The 16,019-nt window shown below is 51.1% G+C and overlaps 1 protein-coding gene across 9 annotated transcripts in view; it reads right to left on the bottom strand.

Moving 5' to 3' along the window:
* Window positions 1-1,501: 1,501 nt before the first annotated feature.
* LOC121093449 (DAB2 interacting protein) overlaps window positions 1,502-16,019 on the bottom strand; it is a 210,557-nt gene continuing 196,039 nt past the window's right edge. For 7 of the 9 annotated variants that reach the window (XM_040605743.1, XM_040605741.1, XM_040605742.1 and 4 more), the window contains 4 exons: window positions 13,725-13,877; window positions 9,824-10,026; window positions 8,704-8,791; window positions 1,502-7,106 (listed from right to left, as the gene is read on the bottom strand). In XM_040605743.1, the coding sequence (XP_040461677.1) occupies window positions 6,939-7,106; window positions 8,704-8,791; window positions 9,824-10,026; window positions 13,725-13,877 (612 nt within the window). In that variant the 3' untranslated portion in view covers window positions 1,502-6,938. The remainder of the gene's footprint in view (window positions 7,107-8,703; window positions 8,792-9,823; window positions 10,027-13,724; window positions 13,878-16,019) is intronic. The other 2 variants (XM_040605744.1, XM_040605745.1) reach the window with 2 other exon arrangements.

Here is a 16,019-nt window from a genome sequence, read left to right as displayed (position 1 = left end):
ACACCAAGGAGCAGAGATGGGTGGTGGAGCACGCACGACCTTCCCCAGCAGGCAGTGGGCACAGCACGTGGTGTAGGCAGTGGTGTTGCCACCGTGCCCAGTGGCAGGAGCTGGCCGAGGCTCTGGTGATCTGCAGCAAGGGCCAGTGGTTCAAACCTCCCTCGAAACACGGGTTCGGTGCCCGGGTGTGTCATGAAGAGGGGTCAGGTACTAGCGCTCAGGTAGTGTCTGGAGGATGCTTGGGGCTCTTGTAGCCATGGTGGGAAGCGCAGCAGAACTGCTGCTACCTGGGCCCTGGGGAGCCGCTGGGAGAGCAGCAGCCTGGGGACCTTCACCTTGAGGCAGGGCAGGGTGGGGTGTGAGAGCAGAACGGGCTGTGTTTGTGTTCTTGGAATGGCAGCGCTGCCTTGTGGGGCTCCTGCCCAAAAGGACCGATGCAGGTAAATGCAGGTGGTTGTGTCAGGTGCTTCAGGGTGGCCAGGAAGGGTCTGAGGGGGCAGATTTTAGCCTGGGTGGGTTTTGCCCTCCCTTGGGCAGCTGCCGGCTCCTGGCAGGACAGCAGCAGAGGGTTCTCCTGTCTGGCTCGCTGCTGGAAGCCGGCAGAGCCCAGTGACCAGCCTGGGTCCGGAGCCGCCGCCAAGCTGCTGCCTAAGCATGGGAACAGCCACAGGCGCTCTCCATATCCTGAGTCATTTTGATGCAGCCAGCCTGTCTTCTCCCTCTCCCGGAGGAGCTAATTATGGTGATGTTAATGAGGCAGAGGTGCTGATGCTGCCCAGGGTTTTAATGACTTTCCTCCAAGTTTTCTGCTACTTTTTCTGCAGTCAGAGGACAGGCAGCTGGGGAGCAGTGGGGCACAGGCAGTGGCACGGCCTGGTGCAGCCCCAGCGCTGCCATAGGTGGGTCGGTGTGCCCAGGCCTGGGCTGGAGAAGGCTTTCCGGGGGTGGCAGGCACAGTCTGGTGCCAGAATTGCCAGCCTGCCCTCCCTGCCAGCAGTCACCAGGGTGGTGGTTTCCCTGGTGCTGAGCGAGCCCAGCCACAGTCCTCTGCCCGCCCTTGCTCCGGGGCTGCCTCAGTGCATGTGTCCCTGTTCTGCACCTTTGGTCCCAGGCAAAGCTGGGCTCTGTCCCTCGGCACGCTGGCTGGTGTCGGAGATGGAGTAGCTGTGAGCATCTCCTGCTACCTCCTACAGCGCCGTCTCTGCTGTCACTGCTGCTGCAGATGCCCACATCAGGGATGGGCTCCTGGCCAAGCCTCGGGACCTGCAGGCTCCTGGAGCTGCTTGTCCCCTTAGTGCCCTGCCCCCCGCAGCTGTGCTTGATGTGCTTGATGGAAGGTGGTGGTCAGCCAGGCCCAGCTGAAATGTGACTGCAAGTAGCGTTTCAGGTGATCTGTCTGGGGAGACAGGTAAGACAAATATTTGTGCGTGCATGTGGTCAGTGTGTGCCAGGCTGTTCTAAAAACTGGAAATGACTGAGTAGAGGTGCTGGAGCACTTACGTAAAATATCTAAATAAATCTTTAATATTTCTAATTGCAAATGTACATAAATTGCACGGCCACGTCATTTCTTTGAACACCAACAACTTTCTCTGTACATTATTACATAGTTTAAAAGGAGCTGAAGGAGATTCAGCAAACACTTCCACTTTGCTTTTTTGTTTTTAAACATACTTACAAAAAAAAGATTTTTCTTTATAAGAGGATATAAAACATAGCGACTGCTTATCAGGAACAAGTATCAGCCTAAGCAGATATACAGAGAGAGGTATATCTTAAGACACAGTGATGTATGATAAAGGAATATGTGAACATGGAGACTGCACTCTGGGGGACCGGTAGCTGATGCAGAACCACACGGCATTTACAGCAGTGTCACAGCTCAGGCGGTCTGGGAAAGTCAATGCTGAACGTGACACCCTTTTCCAAAAGGTGGTTGTTTCTGAATGTTGTGTGACACCCTCACAATTGGATTTAGTTTGTAAAGCCAATGAGCTGCATGTTAGCATGCTGCTGTTGTCCCCCCCTCTCCCCCCGTGTGTAGTTTTCCCAAGGGAAAAGGGAAAGGCAAGAGTTACCTGCGCGGGGGTGGAGCAGGGCACATGCCACATGTCTCTAAGCCTTGTGGCTGAGAAGTCCTTGATGAGTCAGGGGCCCACCTGGAGATGGGCAGTGTCCCTTCCCACGGCCAGTTAAGGGATCTCCTGGTGGCCACGGAGCCATACGCTGACCCCAGTACTGGCCAGGCTGGAGGCCTGGATTGCTTTGAATGCAAACCTTGGGGGGAAGGCTGACCCTGACAGCCACTGCGGGTGGGAAGGACGGAGTGCTGCATGGGAGCCCTCCCACCCACCCCAGGGACAGTGTCACAGCTGTTCCCTTTGGACTTTCTGCTCTCCAGGCAAAGGTACGTGCTACGGACGGGGCAGTGACCTTGGTGGAGCTGCTGGACGCTGCTGGCCACAGGCGCTGCTGCCAGCAAGGGCTGCTCCCCTGCCCTGGGATCGCTGGGGGAAATGAGCCTCTTGCAGATCACATCTATGAGCCACAGCTTGTGGCTGTCCTGGCTGAATGTGTCAGTGAATTTTCCATCTCCCGTGACCAAAAATTCTCTCCTTGTTCATCACAGAACAGGCCTCAGTTAAGTTTTCTATTGCATCTGGGTATGGACATTAGTAACAGGGAAAAGCCTATGAGCGCTCTGAACTTTGGAAATGATTGAGTACTTGCCGATTGCTTCCCTAGGAGAGCCCGTGATGCCTCGCTTAGGTCCAACAAGTCCCTTCACTCTTTAGGAATATTTGTAGTAGCAGAACTTGCGTCCTGCACCCTGCAGCAACTTAAGGAGCTGGCTCCTAGGCCAGAGGATTCAGCGTGTTCTCACAGTGCAATCAGTGCTTTACAACTGCAAAAGCAGAAAACAAAACCAACCAGACTCAAATGACGATGCAGAGTGACGCAGGACTCTTTGGATGGTGGTAGGATTTGCTTAAACTGGTGCAAAAGGGGCTCGTGACTATACTGTAGTATTAGTTGGTATGGGGAAGGACTTAGGTCCCTCTGGTCTTTTGGCACTGAAGCCATAATCCCTGTCCAAAATGATGGCATTTACAGTTCGCAGAGACCTTGGGATATTATTCAGTCCGTTTCATCCCCCTTTACACAAAGCTTTGCTCATTTTTTCAGAAGCATTCACTACAGTTTAACAAAACCCCAAATCAAAACTCTTAAAACAGAATCCTTGAGGTGGGCCAACTCCAAATCTGGATCCCTGGTGTCTCTCCCTTTCCCTTCCCTCAGATCCCCACGGGAGGCAGTTGCAGTCATAACCTCTGTCTGGATCCAGATTTGCTAGCTTGAGTCCACCTCTCCAAAACAGCAGTGAGATACAGCCAAATCCTGACCGAATAAGCAGCACCAGAAGTAAGTTACTATATACAACTGTTAGTGAGATAGATACGTTACAGTAAACACTGAAAACATTTACAAAAAAATATTAAGACTTGTATCAAGATAAAAATCTGAGTGTGGGTTTTTGTTTTGTTTTGTTACACTTTGACCAGTTTGCACAAGAACAGCCTCTTACTGTAGAAAGCACAAGAACGAAAAAGAAAATGGAGCTGCTCACAAAACATTACGGATAGTGGTTGCTTTGCTCTGGTGCTGCAAGCACCTCTGGGGATTGCCTCTGGTATTGCTACGCCAGGTACCAGGCCCGAGGCCACATCGGTAACCCGGCCGCGCGGGGCTCGGGCGCGCTCGCACGCTCTTGCTGGCTCCCTCGCGCTCACGCACGCACGCGCACAGGCGTGCACATGCACACACACACACGCACACACATATATACATGTACAGTTCATAAATAACAGAAACACAAACTGAAGCAACAGAACTGAACTGAGCCTGGAGCTTAAAACCTACCCTCGGACCTTCTTAGGGGAGGGTGACGTTTCGGTCCAGTTGTTGACAGTTGCAGGGGAAGGAAACGGGTCAAAAATGGGGCAGGGTGGTGGGGGTGGAATCTGTACTGTAACGAGACTTTGTCCTGATTTGAATTTCTTTTTATACTGGCTCAGGAAACTAAGCAACAACTCCAGAAGGCGTTGGCACTGGAACTTCTAAAGATTTTTTTTTTAAATAACTCGCTGTGGAAGGATTTAAGCGTTCCTGCAATTTCAGCAGAACAATGTGTGTTCAGTAATTTGCACGTCTGAGGTTAACCAGGAGTTTCTGACAGATCAGGGTGAGGGGGAGCAGTGCCTTGGCTTGTGGTTGAGAAGATTAAGATATGCTGTGCTTAGCTTCAGTACTAAACAATTGTTTTGTGGGTGTCTCTTTTTTTTTTCCCAGCGCTACGGAAGAGCACTGACTGCACCCAGAATTAATCCCGTGTACGAATGGAAACATGCAGCTGGTGGGACGCCTGCCCCCGCGCCCTGCTAGTGTTTCCATTCCTCTGTGTTGGGTCTCTCGTGAAAAACTTCCCGTCTCTCGCAACACAAATATTTTGGAACTCAAAAACAATCAGCTCTAGACATACATCTCAGGGCAACAGCAGTTTAAAATAGTCTTTTTGCAGGGTTCTTAGAATGTGTTTGACTCTGAGACAATGGCAGATGTACGTGTACGTACCCAACGCTTCACAGTACCCTGTATATTCCTAACCTGTCTGGGTTTTTCTCCAGTTGTAAACCATGTCAGTTTTGTGAGGTTCTTCAAAGCCATCTGTGCTAGTCTCCAAAATTCAAAGGTGACTGTACTTGTCATAAATATTTAGTTATTACTTTTCTCTGAGGAGCTCCGCTTGGGGTCTGCTGTGACTGCACCACTCTGCAGGTGTTGGCGGGGTGTGGAGACCTCAGTGCAACACGTTCGCTCCTCCAAGGACCGAGCAGCACCGGGCTTGGCCCAGGGCTTCCAGGGAACAGAAAAACGGTTAGGAAAAAAAGCATCTTTAATTTTGAGAACAATTGCGTGTGGAAGAATGCTGTTAATGAGCTTTATGGCTGTGGGGCAGCATGGCAATGCAGAGCTTACTGGCAGTGTCCTGCTCAGGCAGCCTGGGTAGTGTGAGGCTGGAGACGGTACCTAAGCTGTGCAGAGCTCAGGGAACATCCTAGTCCCTTTGACTGTACATTTACACATGGCAGGAGGAGCTAGGACAGGCGTTGAGCAGTGTATTAAACTTTAGTGGGAGGAATAGGCAGATGTCCTGTACACTGTACACTGTCATCCGTGTCTCAGAGAAATCTCTCTGGCTCTTGGTACGAGTGACCTGCTCTGAGAGTGGGAGTCATGAAGTACTAACTTAAAAAAAAAACACAAACCAACAAACACACCGTGGCGGCAGGTCAGTGGCACAATCCCCCGTTAAGGAGGTGACCCCTCCGCTGAGCACAACGTGTCTGAATGTGCCGAATCTGCGTGTTTCAGCAGTTAGGAAAGTCTAATCCTGGCTTATGCCTGCACAGTGCTCCTGACAAGGGGGCTTTCGGTGGTGGCTGCTGTTCTTGTTGGTTACTCCCTTATGACCATGTTTTACATTCTTCAAGCCGGTTAATTTCCATGCAGTGCTCATTCCCAATTTAAAGAGGACAGTATTCCAGAAAATGGGATCTTTTTTTTTCTAATGCATACTGTGAAAGAAAAGAGATACAATTACCGATCTTCATGGTTCTTCAGGGCTTTTTCTTGTTTCTTTGTTTTTCTCCCCAGAAATAGTAAAAATCTCTGCACAGAGCATTCCATCCCCATAACGAACCCTCTGTCAAGCAAGAAGCTGGCCATTTCACGTAGCCCCTCGCTCCCCCTCTACCACAGCGGGCACTGGGAAATCCAGCCCCTGCACCTCATTCACAGCTCGGGAACCAAGCTCAGGCAACACTGACTTTATTTCGTGGCTGGAAGTGTGTGTGTGTGGGCCAGCGCCCCGGGGTTATTGCTTACAAAGACTCTTCCCCAATACTTGTGAGAGAGCAGAAGCTGTAGAGAGAAATCAAGTTGCCATTCACCAGGTGCCAGCTCCACCCTCCACCTGCGTGCCAGAGCCCTGGGCTTGCTGGGCTTGCTGGGCTCCCTGGCTGTCCCGGGCCCCGGAGCCCCAGCAGTGCCGTGCCATGCCGTGCCGTGCCCTCCGCTGCCCCGCCACCGTGGCTCCCCACGCAGCACCCTTCTGGCACAGCACCCTTCTGGCACAGCACCCTTCTGGCACAGCACCCCTCTGGTGCACGGCGCAGCACCTCTCTGGCTGCCACCACGCACAGTGTGCCCTGACCTTCCAGCTGCACTGCACTCCCTATATGGGCGGAGTTAATTAAACACTAATTAGCTGCGTAAATGCCCTGTGGACAGTTGCCTGCTGTAAAAGTCAGCGGCCTCACAAAAGCCACAGGAGGAAAGATGGCTGGGCTCAGCTCGGGCTTTGCTTTGGGAGAGGGCTGTGCTCCATGGGGAGTCACAGGAGGAGCGGGCCAAGCTCTGCTGCCATCCCTCGTACGGCTACATCCAGCAGCACACTTTAACTGGGCTTACTGGGCCACTGCCTGCTGCAGGCTCTGCCCAGCTCCCTTTATTTCGCTTACTGCAATGACAAGGACATTATTCCTTGCTGGGAGGGGTGAGGCATATCCTTTGGGCAGTTTAGAAGGAAAAGGTTACTTTTGTTTAAACATTAAACACTGACTTAAATCCAACAGTGACAGCGATTCTCAAATATATGTTATTTCCTTATGCCACTCATCTCACACTCGATCTTTCCGTCCCCTCAATGTGCTGGCATTAGCATCTCCCACAGAGGCTCAGTCCAGCGCGCCGTCCGCAGTAAGGAGCTGGTTTCTCTGGGGGGAGAGAGCAGCCGTTCTTTGAAGCCGCGGCTCACACCTGCTGCTGCACGGTCTCTCTGGCCAGGCCTCCTCTCCTGCGGCAGCACCCTCCACGGGTTAACAATTACTGCTGTTTCTGAATTCTCCATTCTCTGTAATCTGCAATTTAGTTGGGTTTGTGGGGGAGATCCCATTACGTGTCTGCATGCTGTACCTCTCTTTCAGCTGAGTAAGGGCACTCATTAACCGTGCGTTGGCAGCATCCAAGGAAGCAATGCGTTTCTCCTGCGAAACAAACGGACAGAGGGGGACAGTCAGTGCAAAGGCATGGAGACCTGTCTGCCTGTGATGCCAGGGCTTGTCCTGAGACAGCGACCCAGAGGCCTCCTGCACCAGGACCTTTCTCTCTGGCATGCTTAGGGGTGGGGTTTGTAAGTGCTACACAGCGTTTTTTGAAATCTGCTGCTATTAGCAGGCCCACCAGCGTACTTTGCCTGTGCAATGTGAGGAAAATTCATTTTAGCATCCTGAAGAAAATGGAGATAACATAGTTCCTCTAATTAATTCTTCAGTTATACTGAAATTCATTGTACTGTTTGCTCTAACTGCAGCTAGAAAGATGGTAAGATTCCTTTTCTAAACCCATTTCTCCCAAGATAGTTATTCCTGTTAGCATTTAATTGATTTTGTTATTGTAAATTAATAGTTAAATGACATGTGGCCTCCCAAGATGGCTTTGATGGCAACTCTCACTGATTACAGAATCCTAAGGATGGAAGCAAGGGCTTCTGTGCTGCAGCCTGATTCTGCCACTCCTGCTCTTTCTGACACTGAACAAGTCATCCTCCCGCCTGCCATGAGCAGAAGGGAGCAGAACAAACTCAGAGTGACCCAGCAGTTTGTGTGTAACTTTGAAGGTCCATGTCTGAACACATCCAACACTACTGTACAGTCTGAGATGACAAAAAGAGAACAATGCAGACTCTACAGGGCTCACGGTAAAGGCCTCACATGTAACGCGGGAGGCAGCAGGAGACAGGGCAGCCTGTCGAGAGCTGCTGGTGGGCTGCGCTCTGCACCCTTGTGCCTGCGAGGCTCTGCCATAGCGCAGAAGGGAACATGATTTACTAGCTTTGAACAAATTACAGAAAAACAGTGATTCTTTTTACAAAGTTACTACCGTCTCATCTCCTTTTTAATTAGCTATACAGTAAATTAGTCATGAGTAGTGACTCACAAGTGATTAATAGGGTTGTTAAGAGCAAGCCTATCACCTAGCCATGACCTGCAGGAAGGCCTAGCTGCTGAGCCAGTCTCCACCTGGACAAATTAGAAGATTATGGGTCAGATTCTTTTCCAAGCATAGCGTTTTCCACCCATCATCTGATGCTCCTCTGCCATTGCAATCTACAGCAATAACTGAGCTTCCCACTGCTGCAAGCCACAACCTAAAGGCTGAAAAAACACGCTGGCTTTGCTCCGGCCAGGCTGTGTCTTCCTTGTATCCAGGTCCTGCAAGCATGACCGGAACATAAAGCACGAAGCAAAGCTCTGGGGACCTCAGACCGAGCCAATAAGGGTATGATCCTTCCACAAACAGACTGAATTGTGGGCACGATCCTTCCACAAACTGCCACTCCCCACATCCTCTGTGTCGCCTGCCAAGCTCCAAGGATGGAAACAGCTGTACAAACGTGGCTGCTGTGACAATAAATCACATCCTGCTGAAGTCTGACTGGCTCTGTCACTGACTGCAGCTTGGTGCTGACTCACCCACGCGCACATCTCACCACCCTTGAGCTGGCACCGCTGCATGTCAGGGAGGCTGCGTGTTGTAGACTCACCCTGAAAGGGGCTGCAGCCCTTGGTGTCGGGGACTCACCTGTGCATCGATAATCTTCTGCTTGGAATCCACGGCAGCCTGCATTTCTGCATGGTCCTTCTTTAACTCCTCCTCAACTGACATCAGCCTAGTAGCCGAACAGACAAGAAAAAAAATTACGTTTGTTGGGCTCTGCTAAGCCCAGCTATTAGTCTCATACACGTCTAAATCAGCCACCCAGAGTGAATGATACAGATCATGTCCTCGTTTAGTCCTTGACACTAAGGAAGCAAAGGGGTGACGTACAGCTTTGAAGCACATAGGAAGACATGTAAAATACTGGAGAAGTGAGTTTACAGATGGACAGATGGAACCGGCCTCACCTAGCAGCCCCCATCACCCACACCAGGTCACACCATCTCCTCTGAAATTGCAGTGCTGAGGCACACACTGCGGTGCTCCCAGGACCCGCAGCTGTGTATGCCAGCACAAAGGAGTCAGCCACTGGCACTACCTCTTATACACAAACCAATAATTTAGAACCAGTCTTTTTTCTGGCTCTTACTCTTCTCTAAAGATCTCCATAGCAGGCTGTCCCAAAGCTTAAATGATACAGAACAGTGAAGGCTGACCCGTTTATGAGGGCTGACTAAAAAGCACTAAGTTGGCTTGGCGCAGACAAAGCTGAGACTAGCTGCACTGCAACAGTCTGTGTCCCCAACAAATGTAAACACTACATCCCACTGAGCAGGAGAAAGGGATTTATAGCTAGGAGTAATGGGTGGTGAGGAGAGCTTTAGCTAAACATCAGGAAAATAACATTTTGATTGTTCCATCTACTGCTCATCTGAACAGAGGAGCAAGCCTGCCAGATCCTCCAAGAACCAGGGCTGGCTGCCAGCTCTCCCCTCCTGAGGTTTTGCCTTTGTGAATCAGGAAAATGTCAGGATTTTCCTTGTCCCAGGTAACACTGATGGTGGGACCCAAAGAGTCAGGGCTTGAAATCCACCCCAGGGGCTGTAACCCAGAAGGGCAGGAAGTGGATAAATGCTGGAAAATCCACATGGGAAACCTGCCTGCACCTCCAAAGAAACCTGATTCTCCGGAGCAGGGGTCAGCTCTAACGCCAGCCAGGCTGCCTGCCTTCCTGTCATCTCCAGCATTCCCATCTCCTCTGTACCTGCTGATGATGCCCTTCATCTGGATCTCCTTATCCTCCTGCTGTCTCCGGAGCCGCTCCTCGCTCTCCTCCAGCCTGGCCTGGTACTCCAGCATCAACTTCTGCGTTGTCTCCTCCTGGCATTTGAAGCGAGTCTCATACTCCTCCAGCTTCTTGTTGGAGATGCGAAGCTTGTCCTGCAGCACCACTAGGTCCTGCTGGTACTACAGCACGCAAGGACAGACACAGGAGGAGAAAACACATGTGGCATGTTACCTAGTAGGGTTTTGCCCTTGCCAGGGTTTCCCCATAACCTGATTATACCCCTCTCCTTGCACCAGACTAGCTGCAAACCCGTATCAGATAACCCTGCTTGCCGACACCTCCTCTTCAGTCTTCTCCGCACTGCGCTAGGAGCGATGCTGTGTTCCACTGTCGGGCAGGTCACTGGCAGGTTCAGAGAATGGGTTGTTAGCAGAGTCTGGCAATTCACACGGGCAATGCAGGTTAGAGCGAGTGCATGGCAAACGCGCCTGGCATCTTCCTCACACTAAGCGCAGGGCTAAACACAGGCAGGAGAAGCTGCACTGGTGGGATTTTGGGTTTACACATGAGCTCTTCAGTCTACAACATGGAACGTGGGCACTTTGGGCATGCTGGAAGCCAAGCATGGACTGTCAGTGCTGCCTGCCTCCTGCCAGGCTCTACAGCAGCCACAGATGTCAGGCACTGCCATCCCGGCACAAAGTGGTCACCCTCCGTCAAGGCAAGGGCAACCGGCCGGCAGGAGTGGGGGCAGGCAGCACTACCGCCTTTGGGGGCCCAGCAATTTAGACAATGCAATCAGATGTCAAAAAAGGGTTCGGTCTGAGAAGAGCTGCTGTGAAGCCAAGACCCCACAGTTGTACTGTTCATTCAGATCAAGCTAAAAAGCAGCACTAGCAGCAGCATCACATAAAGCAATTAAAAAATTAAGAGCTTGCTTAAAACTGGGTTCAGCTATTGCAGAAGCACAGCATTCGGTACAACTTGCTTTGCTAAAGGAAAAATCCAGCGTGTACATGTACAAACACCCCCACCCCCACCACTACCCTCCCCCGGTCCTTTAATTTCAAAAAAATATCTTTGGAAATAGCCTTTTAAAAGCAATCTCAACTGGAATAACTTCAGAATAATTAACATGCAGCTGATAATTTGACAAGCTGCTTCTAAAGAGTTAGATATGGGAAAAAAGACTCACGTGAGTCATGAAGTCTATTACAAAGCCACAAATGTTATTCAGGAACTGACAGAAACACGCTTAACTGCCTTGGCTTGGCTAGCTGCAGATTCCCCTTCAGCCACCACCACCTGTATACGCACTCAAACGAAGGACCTGGTTGCGTCCAGTGTTGCTCTGAGTCCTGCTGGGCAGCCTGACTGGCAGCTCAGTCTCGGTGAGCAGGGAAGGCAGCCAGGCTGCTGCCTGCGTACCCGTCACCTGGACCCCAGCCCACGTAAATCCACCTTGCTTCCCTAATATCACTCCAACTGACTGCTGACAGCAAAAGTAACTGTTAATTCCCAAGGACTGAAAATTTATGATGCTGATGGTCTTTCCTGAGTTGCCAAAGTATTTGAGCCATGGCTGGCAGACAGGCAGGACCTGCAAAATCCTTCTGCCTGGGCAGGGACAGGCACAACAGATCACGCTGGTTTTCCTTTAGCAAAGCCTTTACTGCGGCACTGAAACGACACAGTTTGCACATGTAACCTGGAGCGATGAGGGAACACAAACGCCCACACAGTTGCACAGGAGCACTGAAGTCAGACAGAAGGCAGCTGCTTGAACAGGAAAGATTAAATACCTACCCTAGCCTTAAAATAGGAGCAGCGTAAGTGAGCTCAAATGATAGCAGGAGAGGCCTCAGAGACCGAAGGAGTCGCTCCTGTCTCTAGAACACTTGTCTCATTCTCGGTTACCATTCACCTCTTACAGGAATGGGGAGAGAGATCATGCTAATGGTGATCTTTAATGTCAGTGACTGATGCGACAGCAAAGTAACGGAAGATGCTGCATGGGCATGAGACAGCAGGCTCCTGGAGGGGGGCTCCCTCTGAGCTTGGGACAGGGACTGCTTTGCTGCTGCCCGGGTTTGTAACCCCACCACGGTCTACCCCGAGCAGGGCCGGTGCTGGCGAGTCCCTCCCCACACAGGACGGGGGGCCTGGCACATCCCGGGAGCAGCGGCCTCGCAGGCTGCCGCAGGAATGGAGCAGCCCTGAGTGCCCACCTGGTAAAAGCTGAGCCCGTTTCACAGGAAAGGGTGCCAGGAAGGGGACTAGTGACAACACTTGGCACGCACCGTGTCCACATCGGCGGGCCATCTGCCTGCCTGCAGGAGCTGGCAGGTGTGAGCTGCAGAAGGCCAGCGCACGTTTCTCAGTGTGGTCCTTCGGCATTTCACCTCACCCCAGTTCCACTGCGAGAGCAGAGCTTGCCGCTGTCTCTCTGCTGCAGACCCCAGTGAGCACCGAACCCTTTCAGAAGCCCCAGTGCGTGACGTGCCAGCCTGATGCCGCCTTCTCTTCAATTTGCTGCCTACTGCTGCCTCTGCTTAGGCGGTAGCCAAGATTTCTGTACCTCTGCAAAGCCTACTAAACATGTGCACTTTTCTGTGCAAGCTGCTATCTGATCAGTACATGTCTGTGTATTTACAGGAATACCCAAGGAGCGGAAAACCGGTAAGAAATGGGCTGAACTCTCACAAAACTCTGCCACTCTCTTCCTGGGGCAGCCGGGAGCTGTTGCCTTGTACCTCCCAGTCCCTACGATACCTGCCTTTGGCATGTCACTTGAATTTAACAGGTGACAGTCCCACAGTGGTACAGCACAAGCAAAGTGAGAACAGGAAGACTATTGCAACAAAACCAGAAACATGTCTGTGCTGGAAAAACAGAAAGGAGGTTGAGGGAAGCTGATGCCTGCAGTTCTGTGGGACCGGGTGGTAACGTGCGGCTAGTGTGACAGAAGAGAAGCACACTGAGGAAACATCCCAAATGTGCCCATTTGTGTGCAGTGGTCCTGGCAGAGCCAGGCTGCTGAGAAAGCACCTTGCAGCAGCAGTGATCAGCAAAGATGGGATCTTCTCAGCTCATGACTGCTGGATCCTTATTTCTAACCCTCCTTCACCCCTGGCCAGGTCTACTCTGTCTCCTCCCTCTTCTCCCGCCCCGGGCTCACCCAGCAAGGAGGATGCCAGCAGCCCCCCTCTGCTTCGCCAGCAGCACAGACCCTCTCCAGGGGCATGGGCTCGGACTGAGTGTTCTGGAACTGACCTCTGACAGAGCCCCAGGCTGGTCAGGCCCCAATCTGTGTGACAAGCCATAAGCCTGAGCAGTGTCACTACCCCAGCAAAGTCACTCCAGGCCCAGTGCTGTCTCCGAGACCTGAATCTGGACTTAATTTTTAGGTCTGTTTACATCCTTTTAACGTGGAAGCTCCTTCTTGCTACATGTCCCTGTTGTGAGGCACAAGGCTGCCTGTAAATAAGACGAGAGTAAGCTCTCATCTCTTTCACAAGTGTGCTTAATTCACTTTTTAAGCTTCCTTCCCGTGCAGCTGGGGGGAGTAGGAATGGGGGAAGTAACAGGCACTGGCTGGCTTCAGAGTCTGTTGCAGAGCAGCACCAGCACTTGGATTCCTGGCTGCTGTTTTTCTTACTTGCTTTCATCAGAGGGTAATTCCAGTCACTGAGTGTGTGAAAACCTCCCAAACCTTCCCCAGCAGTGCCCTGTGAGGCTGAGCAGCAACCTGATGCCCATCTTTCCTGGGCAGGGATGTGCCACACAGCCCACCTTGTCCCCAGGGGGCTCAGATGAACGACATTCAAGGAAATCCTCTCTCTATTTAGAAACTTGTTTCAATCCAATCAGGTTTTACCTTTTCTGCTTGGCTGAGCTCGTCCTTATTCCTGAGCTTATCCCTGTGCTTGGAATCTGGGTCAATGCTTTCATCTTCTAAAAACTGCATGTTCATATTCAAAAGCCAAGCAGCAGTGCGGTCCAGGGCATTGGGGTTCACAGGAGAAGGGGCCTACAATGAAACATACAACCATAACAAAAGAAAAACCTGTAACAGAAATGGTCATGAAGCTGGAGAGAGAGAGAATTTCCTTCCAAGCAAGCCCTCTCCCATGCTGCTCAAACAGCAACAAACAAGTCAGACTACCAGAGCAGTTGGGGACGCAGAACAACTGTTCTGCACCTGCACATTATTTTAGGTCAAACAGCCTCTGAGAGGCCGAATTCTTCCCTGTGCCACCCCCAGAGAAGAGACGTACAATGGCGCACTGCAGCAGGGTCCGGCTGAAAGGAACAGGCCAGTGTTCTGGGCAGGTCCTGTCACCTCAGGACACGAGCTGGGAAGGTGCCGAGCTGCAGGCAGGGTGGCTTGACATGGTATATTCCCTTTGCAAGCAGAGATTTCACTCAGCTCTCCAGCCTCTTTTCCTGAGCCGCCTTTCTGCTTGCTGTGGAGCTTTCGTACAGCTAAAATCAGATCTGCAAACTGAAATGCTACCTTCGGACATGCAGATGCCTTCTTGGAAAAGAAAGGTTTCTTCTTGGTTGAGACCAGAGTTATGATGCTAGAGAGGTCTCAACGCTCCACGTCTTAGCAGTTCATGCCCATGTTTGTTCACGTAGCTGTGGGAGCTCGAGGAGCACCATTCCACGGTCAGTGAGCTAGAGCCACGGCTGCTGCTTTTCAGCCCTAGCCTGGGCAGGGACTGGAAATGGCACTGCCTGAATATTTTCCAACCACATTACAAGGTCAAGGAAGTGAATCTCCAGCTATTTCCCCTCCATCCTGGCTCGTTATAAACAGCAGTAAACAGTTCCCTGGATGAACCCAAGGCTTCTGGATGCCTTGGTCAAGGGAATTCAAGTTAACAAGTCAGAAATGTCAGCCTTTCTCTTTCATTCAAACCTCTGGAGAGTTGAGGAACCCAGTGATCGGTAAGCAGCAAAACGGGAGTTCCGTACTCAGGAGTGGGGACTGGTTTAATCACCTCGCTGGGGTTGGGGGGCTTTCCCATGCCATCTTCCAGTCTGGTCTTCTACTTCCAGAATTTAAGTTTCAGACTTGGCTCACGAACATCACTTGCTATAAATTCTTACCCAGGTTGTGGCTTTCTGCTTTTTCTTGCAACTCCAGCTCGGGCACTGCACCTGTGGTGGCTGCTTGGAATTTCTGGCTCCAAAGAGTTCCTTTCAGCAGCATAAAGGCCACTGGTAAAGGATGTCAATGAACAGAGATCAGCTTGCTGTGCACGGGTTCTTCTGCCTCTTCCTTCCTTCTCTGAAGAAGTAAAAAAGGACATCTGACTTGGCCTGGGACAGTTTGAAAGTCAGTTCAGCAGATGAACTTGATGAAGTAGAGCAAGCGCTTCTGGCTGGTAGGAATGAGGTTTGTGGACATCTACTAGAACTGCTGCCAAATGGGATTTTGTTGTTCTCAAGCAGCATTTTAATACCACCAACTATGAGCAAGCAGTTTCATTATGGTTTAAAGATGCTGTTAATATCCAAGTAAAATGCGCAGATTAAGGGTAGGAGAGGCATTCTGAGGACTTCAGGTCCTGAGAGAAACTTTGAGAGCACAACAGGGGTGGGTGGAGGAAATATCTGCACACACAGCTTGGCCAGGGCTTTCCGAAGGTCACCTGGAGTTCACTGTTGTCTTTCTGGAAGAAACTCTGCTACCAAACAGGCTGCTGCTGCTTGCAGAGCTCTGTGCCCTCTGTTCCTAATGAGTATCGATCCACATTATACAAATGCTGCTACATGGCATGCTTGCTAATGTCAGCTTAGGAATCAATACCCTGTGCCCAGAACAGCTCCAGATGGGGCTGATAAAACAGCCTTCTACGGGCAGCCCCGACAAAGGCCTCCACAGCTGCCTTGTAAAGGAAAGGCAGTTACACCAACTCTGCTGCTCTTTCAACACGGTACTGCTGAAAAGGTGCCTTAATGCTGTCTCTGAGCTGAGATGCAGCGAGCTCTTGCCAGTTGTCTGCTCTCTCTGGGTTTGCATTACTTTTAGAACTCTTCCTTTAGGGACTGAGAGGCCCTACTGCGTTAATTTTCTATAGGGTTAGTTCTGAAATGTAGAATGAATGAATGAGCACTAGAAAAAAAATTCATCCATGCCAAGAAAACCAGAAGGCCCTGGGTC

Source organism: Falco naumanni, chromosome 9, assembly GCF_017639655.2.
Source record: "Falco naumanni isolate bFalNau1 chromosome 9, bFalNau1.pat, whole genome shotgun sequence".
NCBI lineage: Eukaryota > Metazoa > Chordata > Aves > Falconiformes > Falconidae > Falco > Falco naumanni.
The sequence above is the reverse complement of the archived record's forward strand: the minus strand, read 5'-3'. Positions and strand labels throughout refer to the sequence as shown.